The 18,020-nt window shown below is 42.9% G+C and overlaps 1 protein-coding gene across 2 annotated transcripts in view; it reads left to right on the top strand.

Moving 5' to 3' along the window:
- The window catches only part of CRHR2 (corticotropin releasing hormone receptor 2), a 114,333-nt gene that overhangs the window by 17,241 nt on the left and 79,072 nt on the right, over window positions 1–18,020 (top strand). The window contains exons 1-2 of one of the 2 annotated variants that reach the window (XM_072329103.1): window positions 16,001–16,516; window positions 16,649–16,768. In XM_072329103.1, coding sequence (XP_072185204.1) covers window positions 16,402–16,516; window positions 16,649–16,768 — 235 coding nt within the window. In that variant the 5' untranslated portion in view covers window positions 16,001–16,401. Of the gene's footprint in view, window positions 1–16,000; window positions 16,517–16,648; window positions 16,769–18,020 lie in introns of those variants that run through there. The other variant, XM_072329104.1, reaches the window with a different exon arrangement.

Genomic DNA, 18,020 nt, shown 5'->3' with positions numbered 1-18,020 from the left:
AGGAGCTGATACCTTCCTGGCTTGCACTGTGAAATGCACAGAGGTTTACTGTACCAGAAAAAACCTCATCTCGTTCAGAACAAAAACCCTGAGATGAATATCCAGGCTGGATGTGGCTCTGGGCAGCCTGGTCTGCTGGTTGTTGACCCTTCACATAGCAGGTGGTTTAAAACTGGATGAGCACTGTGGTCCATTTCAACCCAGGCCATTCTGTGATATGATTCTATAATGATGTGAATCTATGATATGATAATATGATATGATAATACGAGTGCTCGTGCATCTCCTGCTCTTCCCTAAGCACCCACTTAGGGCTGCTGTTGGAGATGGGGTGCTGCAGCAGCTGGAACTTCAGACAGGACTAGTAGGGCTGTGCCAGTCTTTTATACAAGCCTGACTTCTTCCTTGGTTATAGAGACAGCCTAAAGCCCATTCGGCTGCATAAGACTACTTTGCAGTATCTGGAGTTACAGGAAATTAATCATACTCCTAAGAACCTTCTTTCTTTGAAAGCGTCCCTGAGGTAATTCAGCAGCATGTGGAAGACTATTATTTTCTGCCTTCTGTGTAAGTAAAGGGGAAATAGTTAATAATGGAAAGGGAGATATATTTGCAGCTTCATTGTTAATCTGCTCAAGGAGGCTTTGTGGGAGTTCATCACTGTGAACATGGGAATGAAATCTTTAGGTTAATCCTCCATGTGCAGATGCCCCAGTGAGTATCAAGTCTTTCAAATGTGAATTAGCAAGCTAAAACCGTGATTCCTGGCAAAGATGGATGGTGTCCTATTCGACCAATGTGTTTTGTTTTTACATGTGTATATGGTAATATCTATCTATATATATATACGGTCATTTGAAGAATGGCGTCATGATGCTGTAGTTGCCCTTCCTCCAGTAGCCACCAGGTGAACATGGCATCTATTTTAACTTGGGAGAGACTGCCTCATTGGCTCAGAAATGAGGCTGGTGTTCTCCCATGCTGTTTTGATTGATTGCTCTTCTTCTTGTACTTAATTCCTTAGGAAGCTGTCTCAAAACCCAATGTAAAACTCACATTAGCAGGAAAGATGTGGGTTTTTTTGGGGCTGTTGCAAGACATCTTGCTTTACTATTAAAACCACAAATTTCTAAGATAAGTGATGCAGAAAGTAGCTCAGTATATATCCTTTATAGGATAAGCAATAATTCTTTATCATAAAATGACAACTCAAATGAGAACAGCCGTGTATGTTGTCAAACTTTTGGCTACAGTTTCCCTAACTTGAAGAGTGATGTGAACCTTTCCAGTCGGAATGCAGAGCGCTGAGGGGCATCAGCACATGTACACACAGTAGAAATGATTACGCCTTCTATTTCTGAGTTACAGTCTAGCTAGAATTTCATCAACACCAGTAAGAAAACGAAACAAATTCATCCCTTTGATTGGAGAAAAAAACAACTGGAAAAAAACAAACAAACATGCTGTATTATATGCTATTTGTTACTTAGTTTTTCTGCAGTTCTACAGGCTACAGATGAAACAAGCAAAGCATGCTTAAGTTTTGGTCTGCATTGCAGATTTTGGAGCACTTTTGAACTCTTCTTGAGGTTTCAGGAGGCCTGAATCTGTTGCTGAGTGTCACAGCTTACGGTCAGCATTTTGGGTTACTTTTTGTTTTCATGAAACACAATGAGGAGGTTGCCCTTTATTAAAGGCTCAAATTTAAACATTTATTGTTTAAAACTGTTATTTTCAATTTGCCTTTAGGTTTGGTAAAGCAGCCATTAGTGACTGATGCAGCAAACAAGCAAGTGAGAAGCCTCCTCATCATAAAGCTGCTGATTTTATGTGTGTGATGGAAACGGTGTTCATCATATAGCTGACTATTTTATGTGTGTGATGGACTCAACTCGGCCTTTTCCCATGATTACCTTACATCTTGCAAATAGCATTTCTACTTTGTAATGACCACCCTTTGCCCTCTCCAGCTGAGTTAATGGGGTGGAGGAGACGATGCCGCCCTACCAATGACTTTGTATGGGGAAGCAATGTTTTTCCATCCCTGGTTGCACTGTCTTGCTGGATGATTTTGGATGTGTTGTTTCACTTCCTCTCATTTTTCTCTTTGTTTCTTGGAATCAGGAGTAGCTGGGAGACAGTGTGTCCTTGCAGAGAGCAGTCCTTAACCTCACAGCTCTGCAGCTGCCATGTGTTGCTTAGTTGTACTTCACGACTCTAGATCATGCGGCTGTGATTGCCTATGGGGAGATTAATTTACTGCTCCTTGCAAATGAAAAGGTCTCACTGAGCTGGTTCCCTTTATAGAGCAGAGGGTAAAGGATTGGTGCTAATTCCCAAACTTCACTGCCTACGAAGGGGATGAGAAGTCTTAGGAGAGAGAAGATAGATAGCATCTCTCCCCTCCTGTCCACTCTCTTCCCCACATCTCCCTTGTTGCACTGTTCTAGAAGTCCCCACCATTCATCCTCCTTAACCTGCCAAACTTAGATGAGGCCTTTGGAGATGAGGCAGGGGAGGCTTTAGAGCTGGGCTTTGCTGGGGTCGGTATCTGTGAGATGTTATCTGTGAATGCCAGCAGTGTGAACATTCAGTGGCTTTTCTTTCAGTTCCTCCAATGTACCAAAGGGCTCCCAAGCACTGAATCATAGAATCCTGTTGTCCCACAAGGATCACATGCAGGGTATAACACAATTAGTGTCAGAGCGTTATCCACTGCGTTATCCGTTCCCATCTATTTCAGAACACCCAACATAAATTCTTAAGGCAGTGATAGCACAACATTCCCCATAAGCAAAAGCAAAACTAATAAAGAACAGTCCACTCTGTTAATGCTGCTGATTGCTACTCGATGTCTAAATGAGAACGAAACAAATTTAACTTCAGGAAGGCTTTTTTTCTTTCTTTGACGTTGACAAGATCTTGGAAACATCTTTCAAGTGTACATAAAACAAAACAGACCTTACTTAGCTGGCTTTTTTTCCCCTTAACAAACAAAACACACCAGAAGGTCAGCCTGGAAGAAAAGCAGCAGGGTTTTTCTTTAGGGGGCAGCCAGATTACATACTTGCTGTTACAGCTAGCTTATTCAACAGGGCATTCCCCCTCTCTTCTTAAATGCTGAAGCTGATTTAGACAGTTTGCTTGTCATTCAAGTTGATGGTCTTACTGTCGGTTCTCAGAAGAGGTAGAGACTTCTCGACCAGTGCTAACCTTGTCATGATAGACCACATCTCTTTTTTGCAGTCATTGATTCACCTGTTGACAACCGAGTCCAGTAAGAGTATAAAATGGATGGAACAAAGGGCAAACTATGAAAGGACCAGTGATAATTTGCTGGGTTCTGCATCTATTGAGCATTGGTAGGTGGTGGAACTCCCTGTAGAGCTCACCAGGGACATCCTGGAGATGAAGTCTGCTGGCTCCCAATAGCACTGAGAATGGGGTGGATGTTTTCCTTCACTTTTATCTCCAAATCAGGCAGATATCGGCTGACCTTAGAAACGTGTTTAATTTGCAACAATAAGTGCCACAGGGGGGAAAAATTAATCTGGGTTTATATCAGTCTAAATGTTTTCTTTTGACAAGTTAAAAACACGAGCAGAAAATCCATTTATTAGAATAATTACACGCGATCCAGGAATGGAACAAACCTCTTTTAAAGCAATTTCTTTAATATATGCCTAGTCAGAAAACAAGTGGGGTTTGTCTGAGTCAACTCAGGCATTTCTACTCTGTAAGGTATTCAGGATAAAACTCAGCCTCCAGTGTGGACGCCTGAAATGAGATGAGATGAACTCCAGCCCACTTGTTGGTACAATCAGTCCTCTGCTATTAAGGTATCATACATATTTTCTTTCTTTAACCTTTGGACCATGTCTTTCTGTGTTTCTTTCAGAAACTGAATAGTAATTATCCGAGGAAAACGCTGTTCTGAAAAACTGTAGGGACTAATTAGGGAGAGTGGTAAAAGCGGCTCTGAAAACGATACAACATTTTTCTCCATTGCTGTGGGCTTCCGTCTTGCTGCCACAGTTTGAGTATCACTGAAGATCATTTTCAATGATTCATGATGAAGAAATGTACTTTGATCCCGAAAAGAGGCCATTTTTTATCGCCAGCCCTCTGTAGTGTAGATTATGTAGTTGAGAAACGTTCGTTTTCTCTTGAGGTCTCAAGGGCAGCGCTATTCATACTTCTGGCTTCTGAGAGTTGTAATGGTTGTTAAAATGCAGATAAGCTTCTCCAAAAACATTACAAAATCCCATTTTTTTTAACAGTGGAGAAACGGGCAGTTGTGACTCATTATACAACTGAGAACATGAAGTTGTGTTGCTGCAGCTGGCTTGGAAGTCCTAGTTTTCTATTCCTCGTTCTTTGCAAATCCACGTATGCTCTGTATACTGAGGTTCTATTGCTCTCCAGTCTAATAGTCGTAGAGTCATAGAATGGCTTAGGTTGGAAGGGACCTTAATGATCACCTAGTTCCAAGTCATTATTCATTTTCACCTAATATGAGCATCTGTAAGCCTAATCAGACCAACACTGGTTAGATATAACCACGTTCAGAAGAGAAATGTTCTTTATTCCTCAGACAATGAGAGCTGTAGTCTCTCACGGACTTGTATAGAGTATAGCAGCCTGCTTGCTTCCTTCATTCCTTTTGTATTTAAACTGGGAGGCACAAGCTTAAATGAGGTTTGCACCCCTTCCCCAACGCCCTTAAAACTGCACCACTTCCAAACTGATGGGCTGTACTGACAGTTGGGTTAATGGTTAAGAGAGACTTTTAGAAGGCAATTTGTCTGACCCAATTTAAGTATTTCCTTCAGGGTGACAGATATCATTCAGAAGAGCCCACTGACTGATCCCTCCCTGCTTTGAGGGAGCCTGGAGATTTCTCTGCCCCCGGCAGCTGCTCCACAGTCTTTTAAACTGAAACAACTGCATCATCTGTAACTCAGAGGAGAATTGGTGGGAGCAGCATCCATCAATCACTCCCTTTATGGACTCGGTCCTTTACATTTACTGCAGATTTTGCCTCTAGCGAAGAGTTGTATAGAACATAATGCACACAGTCTCATACAAATCTCCTGGAGAGAAGCAGTGTTTTCCTTTAAAAAGTGCAAATTGCTTCTTTTTCTGAGGAGTTTTATGCAAGGCTGTTTATGTGCAAGAGTGTGAACTGGTTTCCATCTACGTTGCAGAAGTGTTGATTTCAGGTGACACCCTGGCTTTTTGGTGGCAGAATGCTCTCCTATTGTGTTCAGTGGGACTGGAATTTTAACCCTAATGGTCTGCACTGGAGGAATAGGTTGTGCTGACAGGACAAGGGGGAATGGTTTTAAACTGAGACAGGGGACATTTAGGTTGGATATTAGGAGGAAGTTTTTCACCCAGCACTGGAACAGGTTGCCCAAGGAGGCTGTGGATGCCCCATCCCTGGAGGCATTCAAGGCCAGGCTGGATGTGGCTCTGGGCAGCCTGGGCTGCTGGTTGGTGACCCTGCACATAGCAGGGGGGTTGAAATGAGATAAGGACTGTGGTCCTTTTCAACGAAGGCCATTCTGTGATTACATCCATCTGGCTTAGATGTACACTTTGTAATGAAATGAACCATGCCCAGATGTTCCTGGTTCTTTCATTGACTATTTCAGCTCACAGGCAGAGTCTACAGATCTGTTTGGTCGTAGTGTTCTCACCCAGAGCTTGTAGCCTATGTTTACAGAGAAATTAACAGAGATACATCCCCGATTTCATCATGGCATTTAGGATAAGTTCATCCTTCCTTTGTTCAGGAAACTGCAGATAACGGAAAAGCCTTTGAAATGGATACCAACTCCTGTTCCAGATATTGCATCTTTGTTCTCCTGTCCGCATGGTACCTGGCAAACTATCCCAACTGTAGCTGGTCTTGTGTTCAAAGACTGAAGCAGAGTCACAGAGGCCAAGAATGCCAATTTTCTCATATTATGGGTAGTTTTCCTATCTGTGTTTGAATATCCTGATAAAATAGTCCGAGACAGAACTGTTTATCCAAGCAATTTCTTCCAAGTGAAGGGAAATAAAATGTTTTCTGCCACATGAGTTAGGCTGAACGGCTTATATCTTACAGCTGAATACATTCAAAGCATCCTAGAGAAGCAATGCCAGAAAAAATGGCAAAATCCACATTCTTCCACAGACATGTAGGAGATGAATGAAAGGTTCTTGACCTCACAGGACATGTAGCAGAACTCACACCTGATTCGGACCTTTTTTACCCATGCCACGTGCAGAGTGCTTGGGTGAATAGCAGAAGAGACCACAAATAGTCCTGCAGCTAGGAAACTCAACAGAGAGGTTTTGTATGTATATAATATACATATATAGCTACAAATATGTATCTAGAATATATATTTATATTTATATATACATATGTGTTTAAATGGGATGTTATTTTGGCATCGGAAACACTTTCTTAAACAAAAGATTTAACAAATGGTTCTGTTTCTGTACGACCATTTAGGTTTAACTAACTCAGTCCTTTGGATTAAAGAAGAAAAAGAAGAGTAGGGAAGGAAAAAAAAGCAGCACTTTGTTAGAAATAATCTGCAGGTTCTCACAGCTTTGTCGATATAGCAGGGGAATGAAAGTCTTTCATGATGCCTTTTCATGGGATGAGCGTTAATGCAAAAAGGATGAGATGAAAGATCCATCACTGTTGCCACCAGGAGACAAATCAGATCAGCCGGGGCGATGGGTCTCAAGGTGGGGAAGTAGATTGGAAATCAGATGACAAAGGTCTGAAGGCACACTTGGTTGAAAAATGAATTGATCTGCGCAGTGATTTCAGAGTGAAAGGATGTGGTGTGGGAAGGACTGGCTGATGAGGATGGAGGCTGCTCTCCACCTCAAACCCATCATCGTTTCCGTGGTTGATAATCTTGTGTGTAAAATAAAATCCCCCGTGCAGCAAAATTCATCTCTTGCTGTAGTGACATTTTTGCTGCCAAAGAAGGGGAAGTAAAGTGTGTTTTCTCTGCATGCAGATCTTCGTATGAACTGATGAACTCTCCTGGTGTTTTCTGTGTGTGTGTGTGTTTATATCCAAGTAACTATAATCAGGTTTTCCTTTTTAACCTTATTAAACATCAATCCAATGTAGCTTTTGCAGTAATGGAGAATTAGGAGAGCCCTCCAGTGGCCAAGCAAAAGAAATCAACATTGCTACGGCAGCGAGCCAAACAAGGCTAGGAGGTAGGGAGAGAAATATGTGCTACATATTTAAAAGGTAGTAACTTCCACTTCTGTTAGGGGTGACTTATTTCCTGCTTACATTGGTGCCTTTGATCCAGAAGAATTCCATAGCACTTGACCCTTGCTCTGTCCGTCCCTGAGTGTAATGGTATGTATTTACTCATTCATCATTCCTGTCTAGGAGGGCTTGTTTGCATAAAGGGGAAAATACTTCAGGGATGAACTAATAGGTTTTATATTTAATAACTTTGTACAGGAAATGAAAGTGAAGAGAGCTCGGTCCTCACTGAAGTAATTCTTAGTACTGATGTTGCAGTAGCTGCAGAAAAAAAAAGCTCTTTGGAAGGAAAAAAAAATCCAATAATAATTATTTCTTTATTAAATAGCCTCCCAAAGGCAAAGTTGGGCTGACCAGGTGCTTCTTGCATGCGATATTGCTGTTAAATGAAGGTTCTCATCACTTTATTAGAAATGATTATTTTCCAGATATCAGTCCACGTCATTTGACATCTGCTTCTGATAATTGCCAGTTAGCAACATCAGGAGTGGCTCTTCAGGTTGGGGGTTCTGAAAGGTAAATGAAGAGAAGCAGTGAGCCTGTGAGAGAAGCAATACAAGTTATACTCTATTCGTAATGGAGTCTGAAAGCACACGAATGACAAAATATTTAATCACAATGTTCCGTGTTTTCCCCAAATCTTCCTTTAATATTCATTGGTTTGAGGCACACAGTTTACCAAATACAAAACAAATTAAGGCATCATGGGGAAAGAAACACAGTTGTGCTGTCGCATAGATCAGATATGTCACACTTCCCAGAATTAATTTTTTCTGCACCTGTTATTAAGGCAACTATCACAATTTCAGTTATTTCACTTAATGACAGTTCCTTGTATTTCACATCTATGCTAGATTGCATCTGTTTTAATGATAGCCTTTCTTTCAATCTGCAACCGTTTCGCATTGAATCCTTGGGGATCGTTGGCTATGATAAAAACCCAGTGCCAATGTAACCAGCTCGCTCTGTCTAAATACTTAAGAAGAACAGAAAAACATGATTTATTTGGCTTTAAACTCTGTTCTAGGGTTAATTCTTTCTACGTAAGTTCTGACCTGCAGAACGGACTCAGTCGGTTTACGAGTGGCTCTGAACTTATGTTTTAGAACAGAAAGCTTCTATAAGCTTTATACAAGACAAATAAAGCCTAATGGAAAACGTCAGAGTTGAGCACCTTCATGTGCATTTCAATTAAAGCAGCATTTAAGCCCTAGATCAACAAACTACATCCATTTTACGAGGCACTGAAATGCCTCCTTAATTCCTGAAGTCAATGACAGATACGTGTGTGCTTCACTGGAATTCCCCACCACTGAACTATCTCTATGAGCAATAGTTAATATAATTTATCTTGTAAGGATAATGTAGCCATTTTTGTTTCTGCTTTGACATGCTCGGTACTGCACTGTGATTTGTCCTCTTCAAGTTATGCTTAACATCCATCACGTATCTACAGCTCCAATGTCTGTATCAGGTACATGATATATTGGAATGGAAGAGCTCTGTATGAAATGAAGATTTATCTAACCATTTCTTGGGCCGAATTACATCCTAGTAAGTAGGACATCTAAGAATTGGGAGTCTGAAGGAAGTATTTGTCTCAAGATCAAATGGATCATCATTCTCTGGAAGTAGCCAACTCCCTATTGAGGAGCCGAGATGCATCGCCTTGTCTAGACACCCGCATTTCAGATCCATCAGTGAGATGGATCCTTCTGCTGTCCCCGACCTCTCAGATACCCAGCCCATACCTGTGCAAGGCCTGAGTTATGCTGTGGTACAGAATCAGAATTACTGCTTGTACTCATGTAAAGGTTAAAGGACGGCAAGTCCATGCTGGTGAAGATCTGAAGCAAAGTAGATGGATTTCTTATCCCAAAAGGTATCTGAAATTATATAGCAAGCAAGAGCCACAGATTGCAGACAGGTTAAAACTAATGCTACAGACACAGAAAATGCTCTTTGATCCATTCTCTCCTTCTGGGGCTACAATCTCATATAGTAGCAGTTCAGGAGTGCTTCTCAAATCACAGATGAGGCAACCATGAGGTTCCTGCTCCTCAGTTACCACGACCTTAATGCTATTACTGTAATCCACTTCTCATGCCTCATCATTCCACCTTCTGCCTAGTGTGTCTGGATCCTTCCTAACTAACTGTGACAGAATGATGCTTTTGAGAACTACTGTCTCACTTTCTGAAATGGACACGACCTCTCATCATTTCTTCTGCTTAATTCCTAGGCATTTTCCTTGCTGCTTGCAGGCTGTCCTCAAACTATTACAATAACCAGCGTGATACAATTTTGTTTTACAGTGCTTTTGTTGTGTTAATTTCTTTTGACACATAATGATATTCAGTATGAGAGAGTGGTATCTGTAAGACATACATACATGTTGCTGCCATTGTGACACTCTTGCCATAGCAGAACGCTTTTTCCTCATCTTTATTCATGATGTGTTTTGTTCAAACTGTGTGGGTTTAATCTCCCATTAAATAGTAAGCCTGAATTCAATGGGGGTGGGTGCTGTGGGCATTGGGAATTGGCTTGGCAGCATTTTGGCCTATGTTCTAGGCATCTGGAATGGGACTATCTGGGCTAAATGTAGACATTTACATCAGCCTTAGTTGCTATATATTCCCTTTCAGGCAGTGAGGATATCATAGTTTTGGACTGAGCTGAGGGTAAAATCAATCTCATCCTAAAGTAGATGACGACAGTAGATCAGGTGAATTTCATTACAGAAAAATTTCTATTTCTTTCCCCTGGCTGCAAAGGAAACCCAGGCTAATTGGCTCCTCTGGAGATATATGTGCTGGAGAAACCCAAAGAGATGTGACGTGAAACCATGCCAGAGTTTTTTCCTTCCTTTTCTGCTAACCTTTGTGTGACTTCGGACAAACTACTGTGCTGTGCAGTCTTGTTTGATTTTCCTCCTTTCTTTTCTACACTGGTAGTGTTTGAGAGGATGGAGGCTCTCTCTCCTCACGTGTTCATGGAGAGACAATTGGAAGGTCCTAATTGGAACCATTGAAGGTCCTAATGATTTTTAGGATATCAGAACACTAACAGAAGAATAATTGTGAATTTCTCTGTAACAGTGCCTCTGAAATACTCTATGTTCAGCAGTTATAAAGTCTTCGAATGCCAATCAACCTTTGTGAAGCTGTGAAATACCACTAGCTCTGCACAGAAGACAGAAGCACAATGAACTTCCAAGGCTGCCTGCATGTCACCCGCTGCTTTTTTGCTTCCCAGCAGAACCAATTGAGTATTAGATTAAGTTGCAGGCTTCGGGGAAGACAAAAGGAGCCAATACAGGTTTCTGGTCAACTGGAAAGTCTCACTGGGGACTGTAAGATTCTTTCCACATGTGCAAGATGTATTAGTCAATATGTGTAGAAAGCTCTTAGCAACCCCAATAACCTAATCCAGGTTTTTGATTTCTTTATTCCTAAAACGCAGACTAATTTTCTTCTCCTTTCCACAGCCTAGTATTTTTAGTAGGTCAGATGAGACTCTTCTTGTGACTTTCAGGCAATATCCTGCCTGGCAACTTAGTGTATGTTTTACAGCCTGTTTTTAAACATGGCTTCTTTTGGTTTGCTCTTCATCATCCTCCTCGTGGACACACTGGCTAATTCCAATCAGAACTGATAGAGAGGCCAAGCTCCAGCTTCCCTGAGCTATAAAGAGGACACTCTATCTCTGAGAGGATGCAGTAGGCTCGACAGCTCAATGAGGACAAAACATTGGCAGGAAAGCTTCATTTGCTCTCAAGGCTACTTCTTCTGCCCTTTGTTTGTGTTTTAAGATGTTTTCTGCATTTATGAAGGATTCAAGTGAGGTAGCACAGGGCCACAAATTCTTTACATACGTTAAAGCCTAAGCAATAACAGTAAGTCTCCCTAGGGACGTGCTGATGGTGGGCATCCTCCCTTTTATGTAAGCTCTGATTTTTGTTCAGTCTCATATAGAGTAACCTGAGCGGAGATACATAGCAGGAGATCTAATGGCCTAGAAAGCAAATGTGCTGTTGTTTTTCCTTGCTGACTTGGACAGTAGTAAGGAACTTCTGGGCACTTAGAGGAACAGAGTGTTTCCAAGTCAGTTATCATGCATGGTGTCTATATGATTTGAGAGGAAATGGGAGATGATTGACTTGTGAGAATATTATTATTCTCCACCTTTGCTTTCTGTTCTTCCTTTCAACTTGAGGCTTATGGGATGACTACTCAGATCTTCCTAGCACACACTGGAAAACATCACAGTGAAGCAGAGTGGGAGGCAGGGGCAGCAAAAGCTTGACTGGCACAGCCTGAATTATGCCACAATAAATCTTACTGCCTAATATATTGAAAGGAAGAGTGGGGGGCAAGACCCCTTAATCTATTCTTACTTGGCAGCGATCCCATTATATTTGACTGAAAGAAAGTGGGACTACTTTTTTCTACCCCATTTTTTATTATATTTTACATACTTACACCACAAACAGAGCACCAGGCCTTTGTAAGGCTTAAACATATAGAGATGTATATAATACACATACACAAGCATAGGCTGCTCTGAAATTAATGCCTCCTCTTTATTTCTGTGGAAACTACAACAGATACAAAGTGGAGGTCACCCACTGTTTCACAGCTGCTGCGATTGCAGTCTGTGGATATAAAATGGGTCCTTTGTGTTCTTATCTGTGAAACACCGACCCTGAATTTGACCTTCCATGAAACCACAGCTATTCTTTAATGAATGCTTCTGTGCTCTCGTGTGACGTATGGAGTTCTGCACACTCACCTGGAGCAGCTCACTTAAAAAAATAACATTGGCACCATACGAGCGTGTCAAGGTTGGTTCTCTTGTGTGTTCTTATAATCACCCTGCTGTGTCTCATCATTCGTCTCGTAACGTGATTCACTTGTACAGGTTTTGTAGCTGTGGAGAATGACAAGTGTATTAATGTGCTGGAGGAAATATATTAATGTGTAGCTAGAAGTCATTTATTATTTATGCTGTTAGAATCTTTTTACACCCACAGTAAATATTTTCCAACTTCTGTGAAGCTGGAGAGATTCATCGCCACAAACCTGCATTTCTTAATTCTCTCTTTCTTCACTGCAGTCATATTCCCTGCAAAAAAAAAAAAAGGATGTCTCAATTTTCTAACAAATGAGTCCATCAACTGAAATGAAGATTTCCATTTGTATGGCAGATCCTCCCCTTTGCATGCGATAACTTGCAGTTGTGCTCGCTTTGTGTTCATCTCAAGTACGTGCAGCAAGGACCAGATTTTGGTTAGAAGAGCAGTACTTTACGGGGGTATCACAGCATCATAGAACCATAGGATGGCTTGGGTTGGAAGGGACCTCAAGGATCATGAAGCTCCAATCCTCCTGCTGCATGCAGAGCCGCCAACCTCCACATTTAATACCAGACCAGGCAGCCCAGGGCCCCATCGAAGCTGGCATGAACACCTCCAGGGATGGGGCATCCACAACCAAGTGGAAGCGGTTTCTATAAGAGTCTGTCTTCAAACAGTGTACAATTCATGGTGACAAGCCATAGTACAGCATAGTACTTTACCAGCTTATGGCCTCATTGTTGTTACATTTGAAAGTGTGTTTGGATCCATTTTACAGCACGTGTTGAGAAACACTATGATTCAGAAGCCCCTCTGATAAATCAGTAACTTCCTTAAAGGGTGTGATCTTGCTTTCCTTGCCCAACTGAATAGTCCCACTAATTTTAAGATCAGATGCTCAAATGTCATTGCTTAATAAGGATTCTTGGGGTATTTTTCAATCAGAGGAGGAAGAGGTGAGAAAAGACTACTTGTGCCATTTGAAACCCTTCTGCCTTATATTAAAATAAAACATAGAGGCAGGGAAATGCAAAGGTAGGCACTAAACTCCCAATTACAACAGCCGAGTGGTGAGGAATTAGTTGATGATCCTGCATTTCTGCCGTCAGCTGTAGTTCTGCCTCTCAGTTGGCCTCTTGGGATTTAAATAGTTCAGTTCCACAAATAAGAGATGTATTTCATTCTCCTCCTCCTTCTTCTCTTTCATCTTTCTCTCTGCCTGCTGTTTTTTCCATCAAAACCACAGTAGGGAAACCTTTGAGATTCGCCTGAGTCTTATCAGTGAGAATCTGATAACTGTCATAAAGTGTTCGTGGCATTTCATGTGTGAGTCGATGGAATTAAGTCAGGAAGAGCAGTGGTGTAACGAGGTGGCTTGATGGACAAGGTGAATTTCTTGTTTCTGAGCTTTGTGCTGCACAGTGGAATAGTCTGTTGTGCCTGTAATGCTTTCATAGATGGTAAAGAGCTCATCACATTAGTGGGTAGGGAGGTGGGTGAGACAGCAGCCATTCAACTCTATCACCTGTGGATTGGCTGGGGACTGAGAAACTGAACTATGTGAAGCAGTGCAAGAGCTGGCATACAAAGCTTTCTGTTGCCGGACAGTGTAGGTCTCACTCTTGGGCAGAGCTTATTTCTTTTCCAGAAGTGCCATAGGTCACTTTCCAGTCACCTCTGGATGGATTGCCCAAGGAGGCTGTGGATGCCCCATCCCTGCAGGCATTCAAGGCCAGGCTGGATGTGGCTCTGGGCAGCCTGGGCTGCTGGTTGACGACCCTGCACATAGCAGGGGGTTGGAACTGGATGAGCACTGAGCCATTCTATGATTCTAGGATTTAATTGGATCCAGCCAAAGGGCAACTGTGACTTAATACTTAATTATACATGAGGAAAGTTTGCAAAAGGAGCTTTTCATGAAGAGACCAAGGTAGAAATGCAAAGAGATCATTCATCAAAGGTGCTCACTTGTGGACCAAGGAACAAGAAGTTATTTTCTTCACCCAGATTTACTCCAAGGCATTTTTTTCATCACATCTGTCTTTATTTTTGAGGGCTTTTGTTGTATATGTAATACAGCAGTATTACCTGATGCGCTGCTTCTGATCTTCTATAGGTAGCTGAATTGAAAAGATGGGAGAATCATTTTGTATTGATCCTTTAGCACTTCTCAGTTAAATGAAGAAACCATTTTCTTCACCGTGGAAAATATACTTAGTTTAATTCAGTGCTTTTTTGGAGGGGTGTTAAGTGCTATAAAGAATGGTTTGGAAATTAAAGCCAGCTCGGTCTTTGTCTTTGTAATATCGGAACCACTTGAAGAATCTTCATGTATTTCTGCTGGAAAATACAGGACTGCATTTAGAAAAGTGAAGGGTTTACCAGATATCTAAGGAGCTTCATTTTTGAAACTGTCATTCTTTTGGTCATTCAGAAAATGATGAACTCCTCCAAAAGCTCATCAAATTCTGCTGTCCCAACCCTTCGGCCAAGATGTTGCTGAAGGTGCTGTGCAAACAGGTGTGAATGATGCTGAATACATTTTCTTTCCTGCTTTTCAGGCCCAGAGATGGTTGGGACAAGGAGATCTGGAAGTGCTGTCAAAGGTTAATGTGTCAAAAAGGAGATTTCTCAGAAAGGACTGCAGTTTTAGGACCATCTCTTTGGGAAGGCAGTTGTGGCTCTGGATGGAGCTGCGTTCACTTGCCTCAGAGCATCGTGCCGTATGGATAGTTGGGGCATTTGTTGGTTTTGCATATTTAAAACCAAAACAACTCATTCCAAAACTCTCTTTCCCTCTTTCATTGCCATCTCTGAAAGTGTTCAGAAATCTCCAGTTTCCCAGATGGCGAGGTAGTTTTTTGGCTAGTTCTCTCATCAGTGCATGTGGGCAATTTGTATGAATGAATGAATGAAGCCTTTCAATCTTAAGTATGATTACCAGGAAGATCCAGGCCATTGAAGGGTGGGAGATGGATGTTACCACAAATACCATTGTTTAGGAACCAGTGTTCTTTCTTTACTTCCTTGTCCCTTTAATCAGAGGAACAGAATCACAGAATCGTTAAGGCTGGAGCAGAGCCTCTCATCCCCAAGTCCAACCCCAGCCCACCCCACCATGGCCACTGACCACATCCCTCAGTGCCACATCTCCATGGCTCTACACCATCTCCAGGGATGGATGGTGACTCCATCACCTCCCTGGGCAGCCTGTGCCACTGCACTGTCACTCTTTCTGAGAAGAACTGTTTCCTAATATCCAACCTGAACCTCCCCTGGCACAGCTTAAGGCCGTCACCACTTAACCATTTTGCTGTTACCTGGGAGCAGTGGTTGACATCCACCTTGCCATAACCACCTTTCAGGAGTTGTAGGGAGCAATGAGGTCTCCCCTGAACCCCCTCTTCTCCACAGTGAACAACCCCAGCTCCCTCAGATCCACTAAAGGTCCATTCCTCATGCTAGAGCTCTGCTCCACTCGCAGTGCTTCACCCCCAACCCATTGTACCCCCCAGTGTCATTTGCTTTTCCCCCACCAGCATCTCTGTTTTGATCCTCCAGCTCCCTTCGTTCTGATTCCTCCCTTCCATTAAACCACCCCGTTTTATTCTTTCTGCCTCTTGCTCAGGGCATGCCCAGCGCCCCATCTGCTGGGCCGGGTCCTTTCTCCCTACTCCCTGTCCGAGCATCCTCAGCTCTGCACACCAAAGGCAGCCATCGCCTTAAATTGGCTTTCCCAATTTAAAAAGAAAAGAGAAGCAAAGAAACGCAGGAGTTTTATAGCTGTGATGGCTTTTCCTTTTCTGCCTGCCTCTGATTCGCAGCGTTGTTTTTTTTTTTTGCAGAAGAGTCCATCCCCGATGCTCCCAATAAGCACCGGTGTGCGTTGTTGTGCGAGGGGAGGGAGGGAGCGGAGCATTACTGCAGCCCTGCGATGCGAGGCGGCACCGGGGAGCTACGAGAGCAAGGAACCAGGCTGGGAAACGCAAACCCCTCTCTCTTCGGGCTCAGCCTCATCCCATTGGTTCCTGAGCTGCTGGTTTAAAGCCGAGAAGAGCTCAGAGCTCGGAGCTTCACAGGCAGACGCAGAGTCTCAGACAAGTTACCAGCGCGCTGCAAGGGATCGCTGGTTGTCCGCAGCTTGGCGTGTCCGAAAAGGCAGAAAAGGAGAGGGAAAAAAGAAAAGCAGAATAAGGAGTGGGGGGGAAAGGAGGCTGACCCAGCCCTGCATCCCCACGGGGGAATAATGGATGTGACCATCTCTCAGTTCATCTTAGAAGAATTTGATGTCAACTGCAGCCTCCTGGATCTACAAGAGACTGTTTTAGAGAGTTTCTCTATCTCTTTCCTGGGCTTTCATGGTAGGAAATGTTACCTAGTGCAGGGCTCCGGAAAGCTTGGCGAGTGCTAAGATTTGTGATGCAGTGTGTTGCTTTCGTGTGCTTTCTCAGCTGCTTCTTTCTCCCTTTCTGTCTCTTTTTGTCACTCTGAAGGTCTGTACTGTAATGCCACCACGGATCAGATCGGGACCTGCTGGCCCAGAGCCTCGGCGGGGAAACTGGTGGAGAGACCCTGCCCGGAGTTCTTCAATGGGATCAAATACAACACCACAAGTAAGTGAAAACTCTTTTCCTTCTCCTGCACATCTGATGTTGAGAAATCACCTGGGGACGTTCAAATTATTTCTCCAAGAAAAAAGAAAGGAGCGTTTCCCTGGGAATTAACATTTCCTCCACATTCCAGCCTGTGTACTCAAAATTCCTGCCTGGAATGATGCAGATTTCTCAGAAGCTCTGACTTTTGGACACTGATTCTTTTTTTGGTTAATCGTGTTTGGGTAGATTGGGCAAAAATGCCCCCGTCAATCCAAGGAGGATCTACTGTGCTGGCTGACTGTCAGTGTGTTTATATGCAGATATGTATGGCCGTATGCCTGTTGTAATGTTGCAGTGCTTCAGCCCTTTGGGAAATTAAAGATCCTCTGGCTTGCAAGGTGTTAAGGACAAACACTTAACTGTGTTTTGAAAAGGCTTCCCCTTGGAGTGACTGTTTCTGTGAATGGGGACAAACAGGGCTGGAAGGTCTGTTTGATGAGCAGAAGGCTCTGGGATCCGTTCAGTAACTTCATGTTCTCTTTTAAGACTTGGGGTGGCTGCATCACTGCTGCAAGAGAAAGGGGAGAGGGTGCTACAAGGCAGGTGAAAGTCAGAGCAGGGGAATATGGGGGCTCCTTGGAAATGGCTTGGAATTGATGCTTCAGTCTTAGGGGTAAACAGTTGCAGTGACTCACTGAGGATGCATTATTCAAACTGTCGGACCCAGGCACTCATTTCCTTTCCCTTATCTGTCAATATTGTTTGGACCTTTCATTAAGATGTTTTCATGCATTACTTCCAAATACATCTCTCCTACTTGTTTGTCACTTCATTTTCCAGCCACTCGGGGTGCATTGTGCCAGGAGCATTTCATTCTGTGTTCCACTCCTAACTGCTGTTGAGGTGTTAATCTGATGGTCAGGTAGTGTTGCTTTCGTGGCGCTAGCAGTGACCCTCTCATCCTAGACCTTGTTTTATTAACTTGCTCAAAGTGACTTTCCTCTTTCCCCAGATCAGACAACTAAACAAAAGTTCTGTGCATGTGCCGTGCAAAAGAAAGCATCATCTGTCCAGATTTGTTCTTAGGGATCCACTGTTAATTGCCTTTAAGCAAAGGAAAAGAGTTACTGCTGTGGGATTGTCCCCAGGTTCTGTGTTCTCTGACCTGTGTGCTTTGCAGTATGATAGGTGGCAGTGGGCTGGGTGATGCTATGGTAAATAGCCCACTACCTTTCCAGTACCAGTTGAGACACATTCTGAGAATTAAGGA

The sequence above is a fragment of the Excalfactoria chinensis genome, chromosome 2 (genome assembly GCF_039878825.1).
Source record: "Excalfactoria chinensis isolate bCotChi1 chromosome 2, bCotChi1.hap2, whole genome shotgun sequence".
NCBI classification, from domain to species: Eukaryota; Metazoa; Chordata; class Aves; order Galliformes; family Phasianidae; genus Excalfactoria; species Excalfactoria chinensis.
Note: the sequence above shows the minus strand (reverse complement) of the source record. Positions and strands in the feature narration are given on the sequence as shown.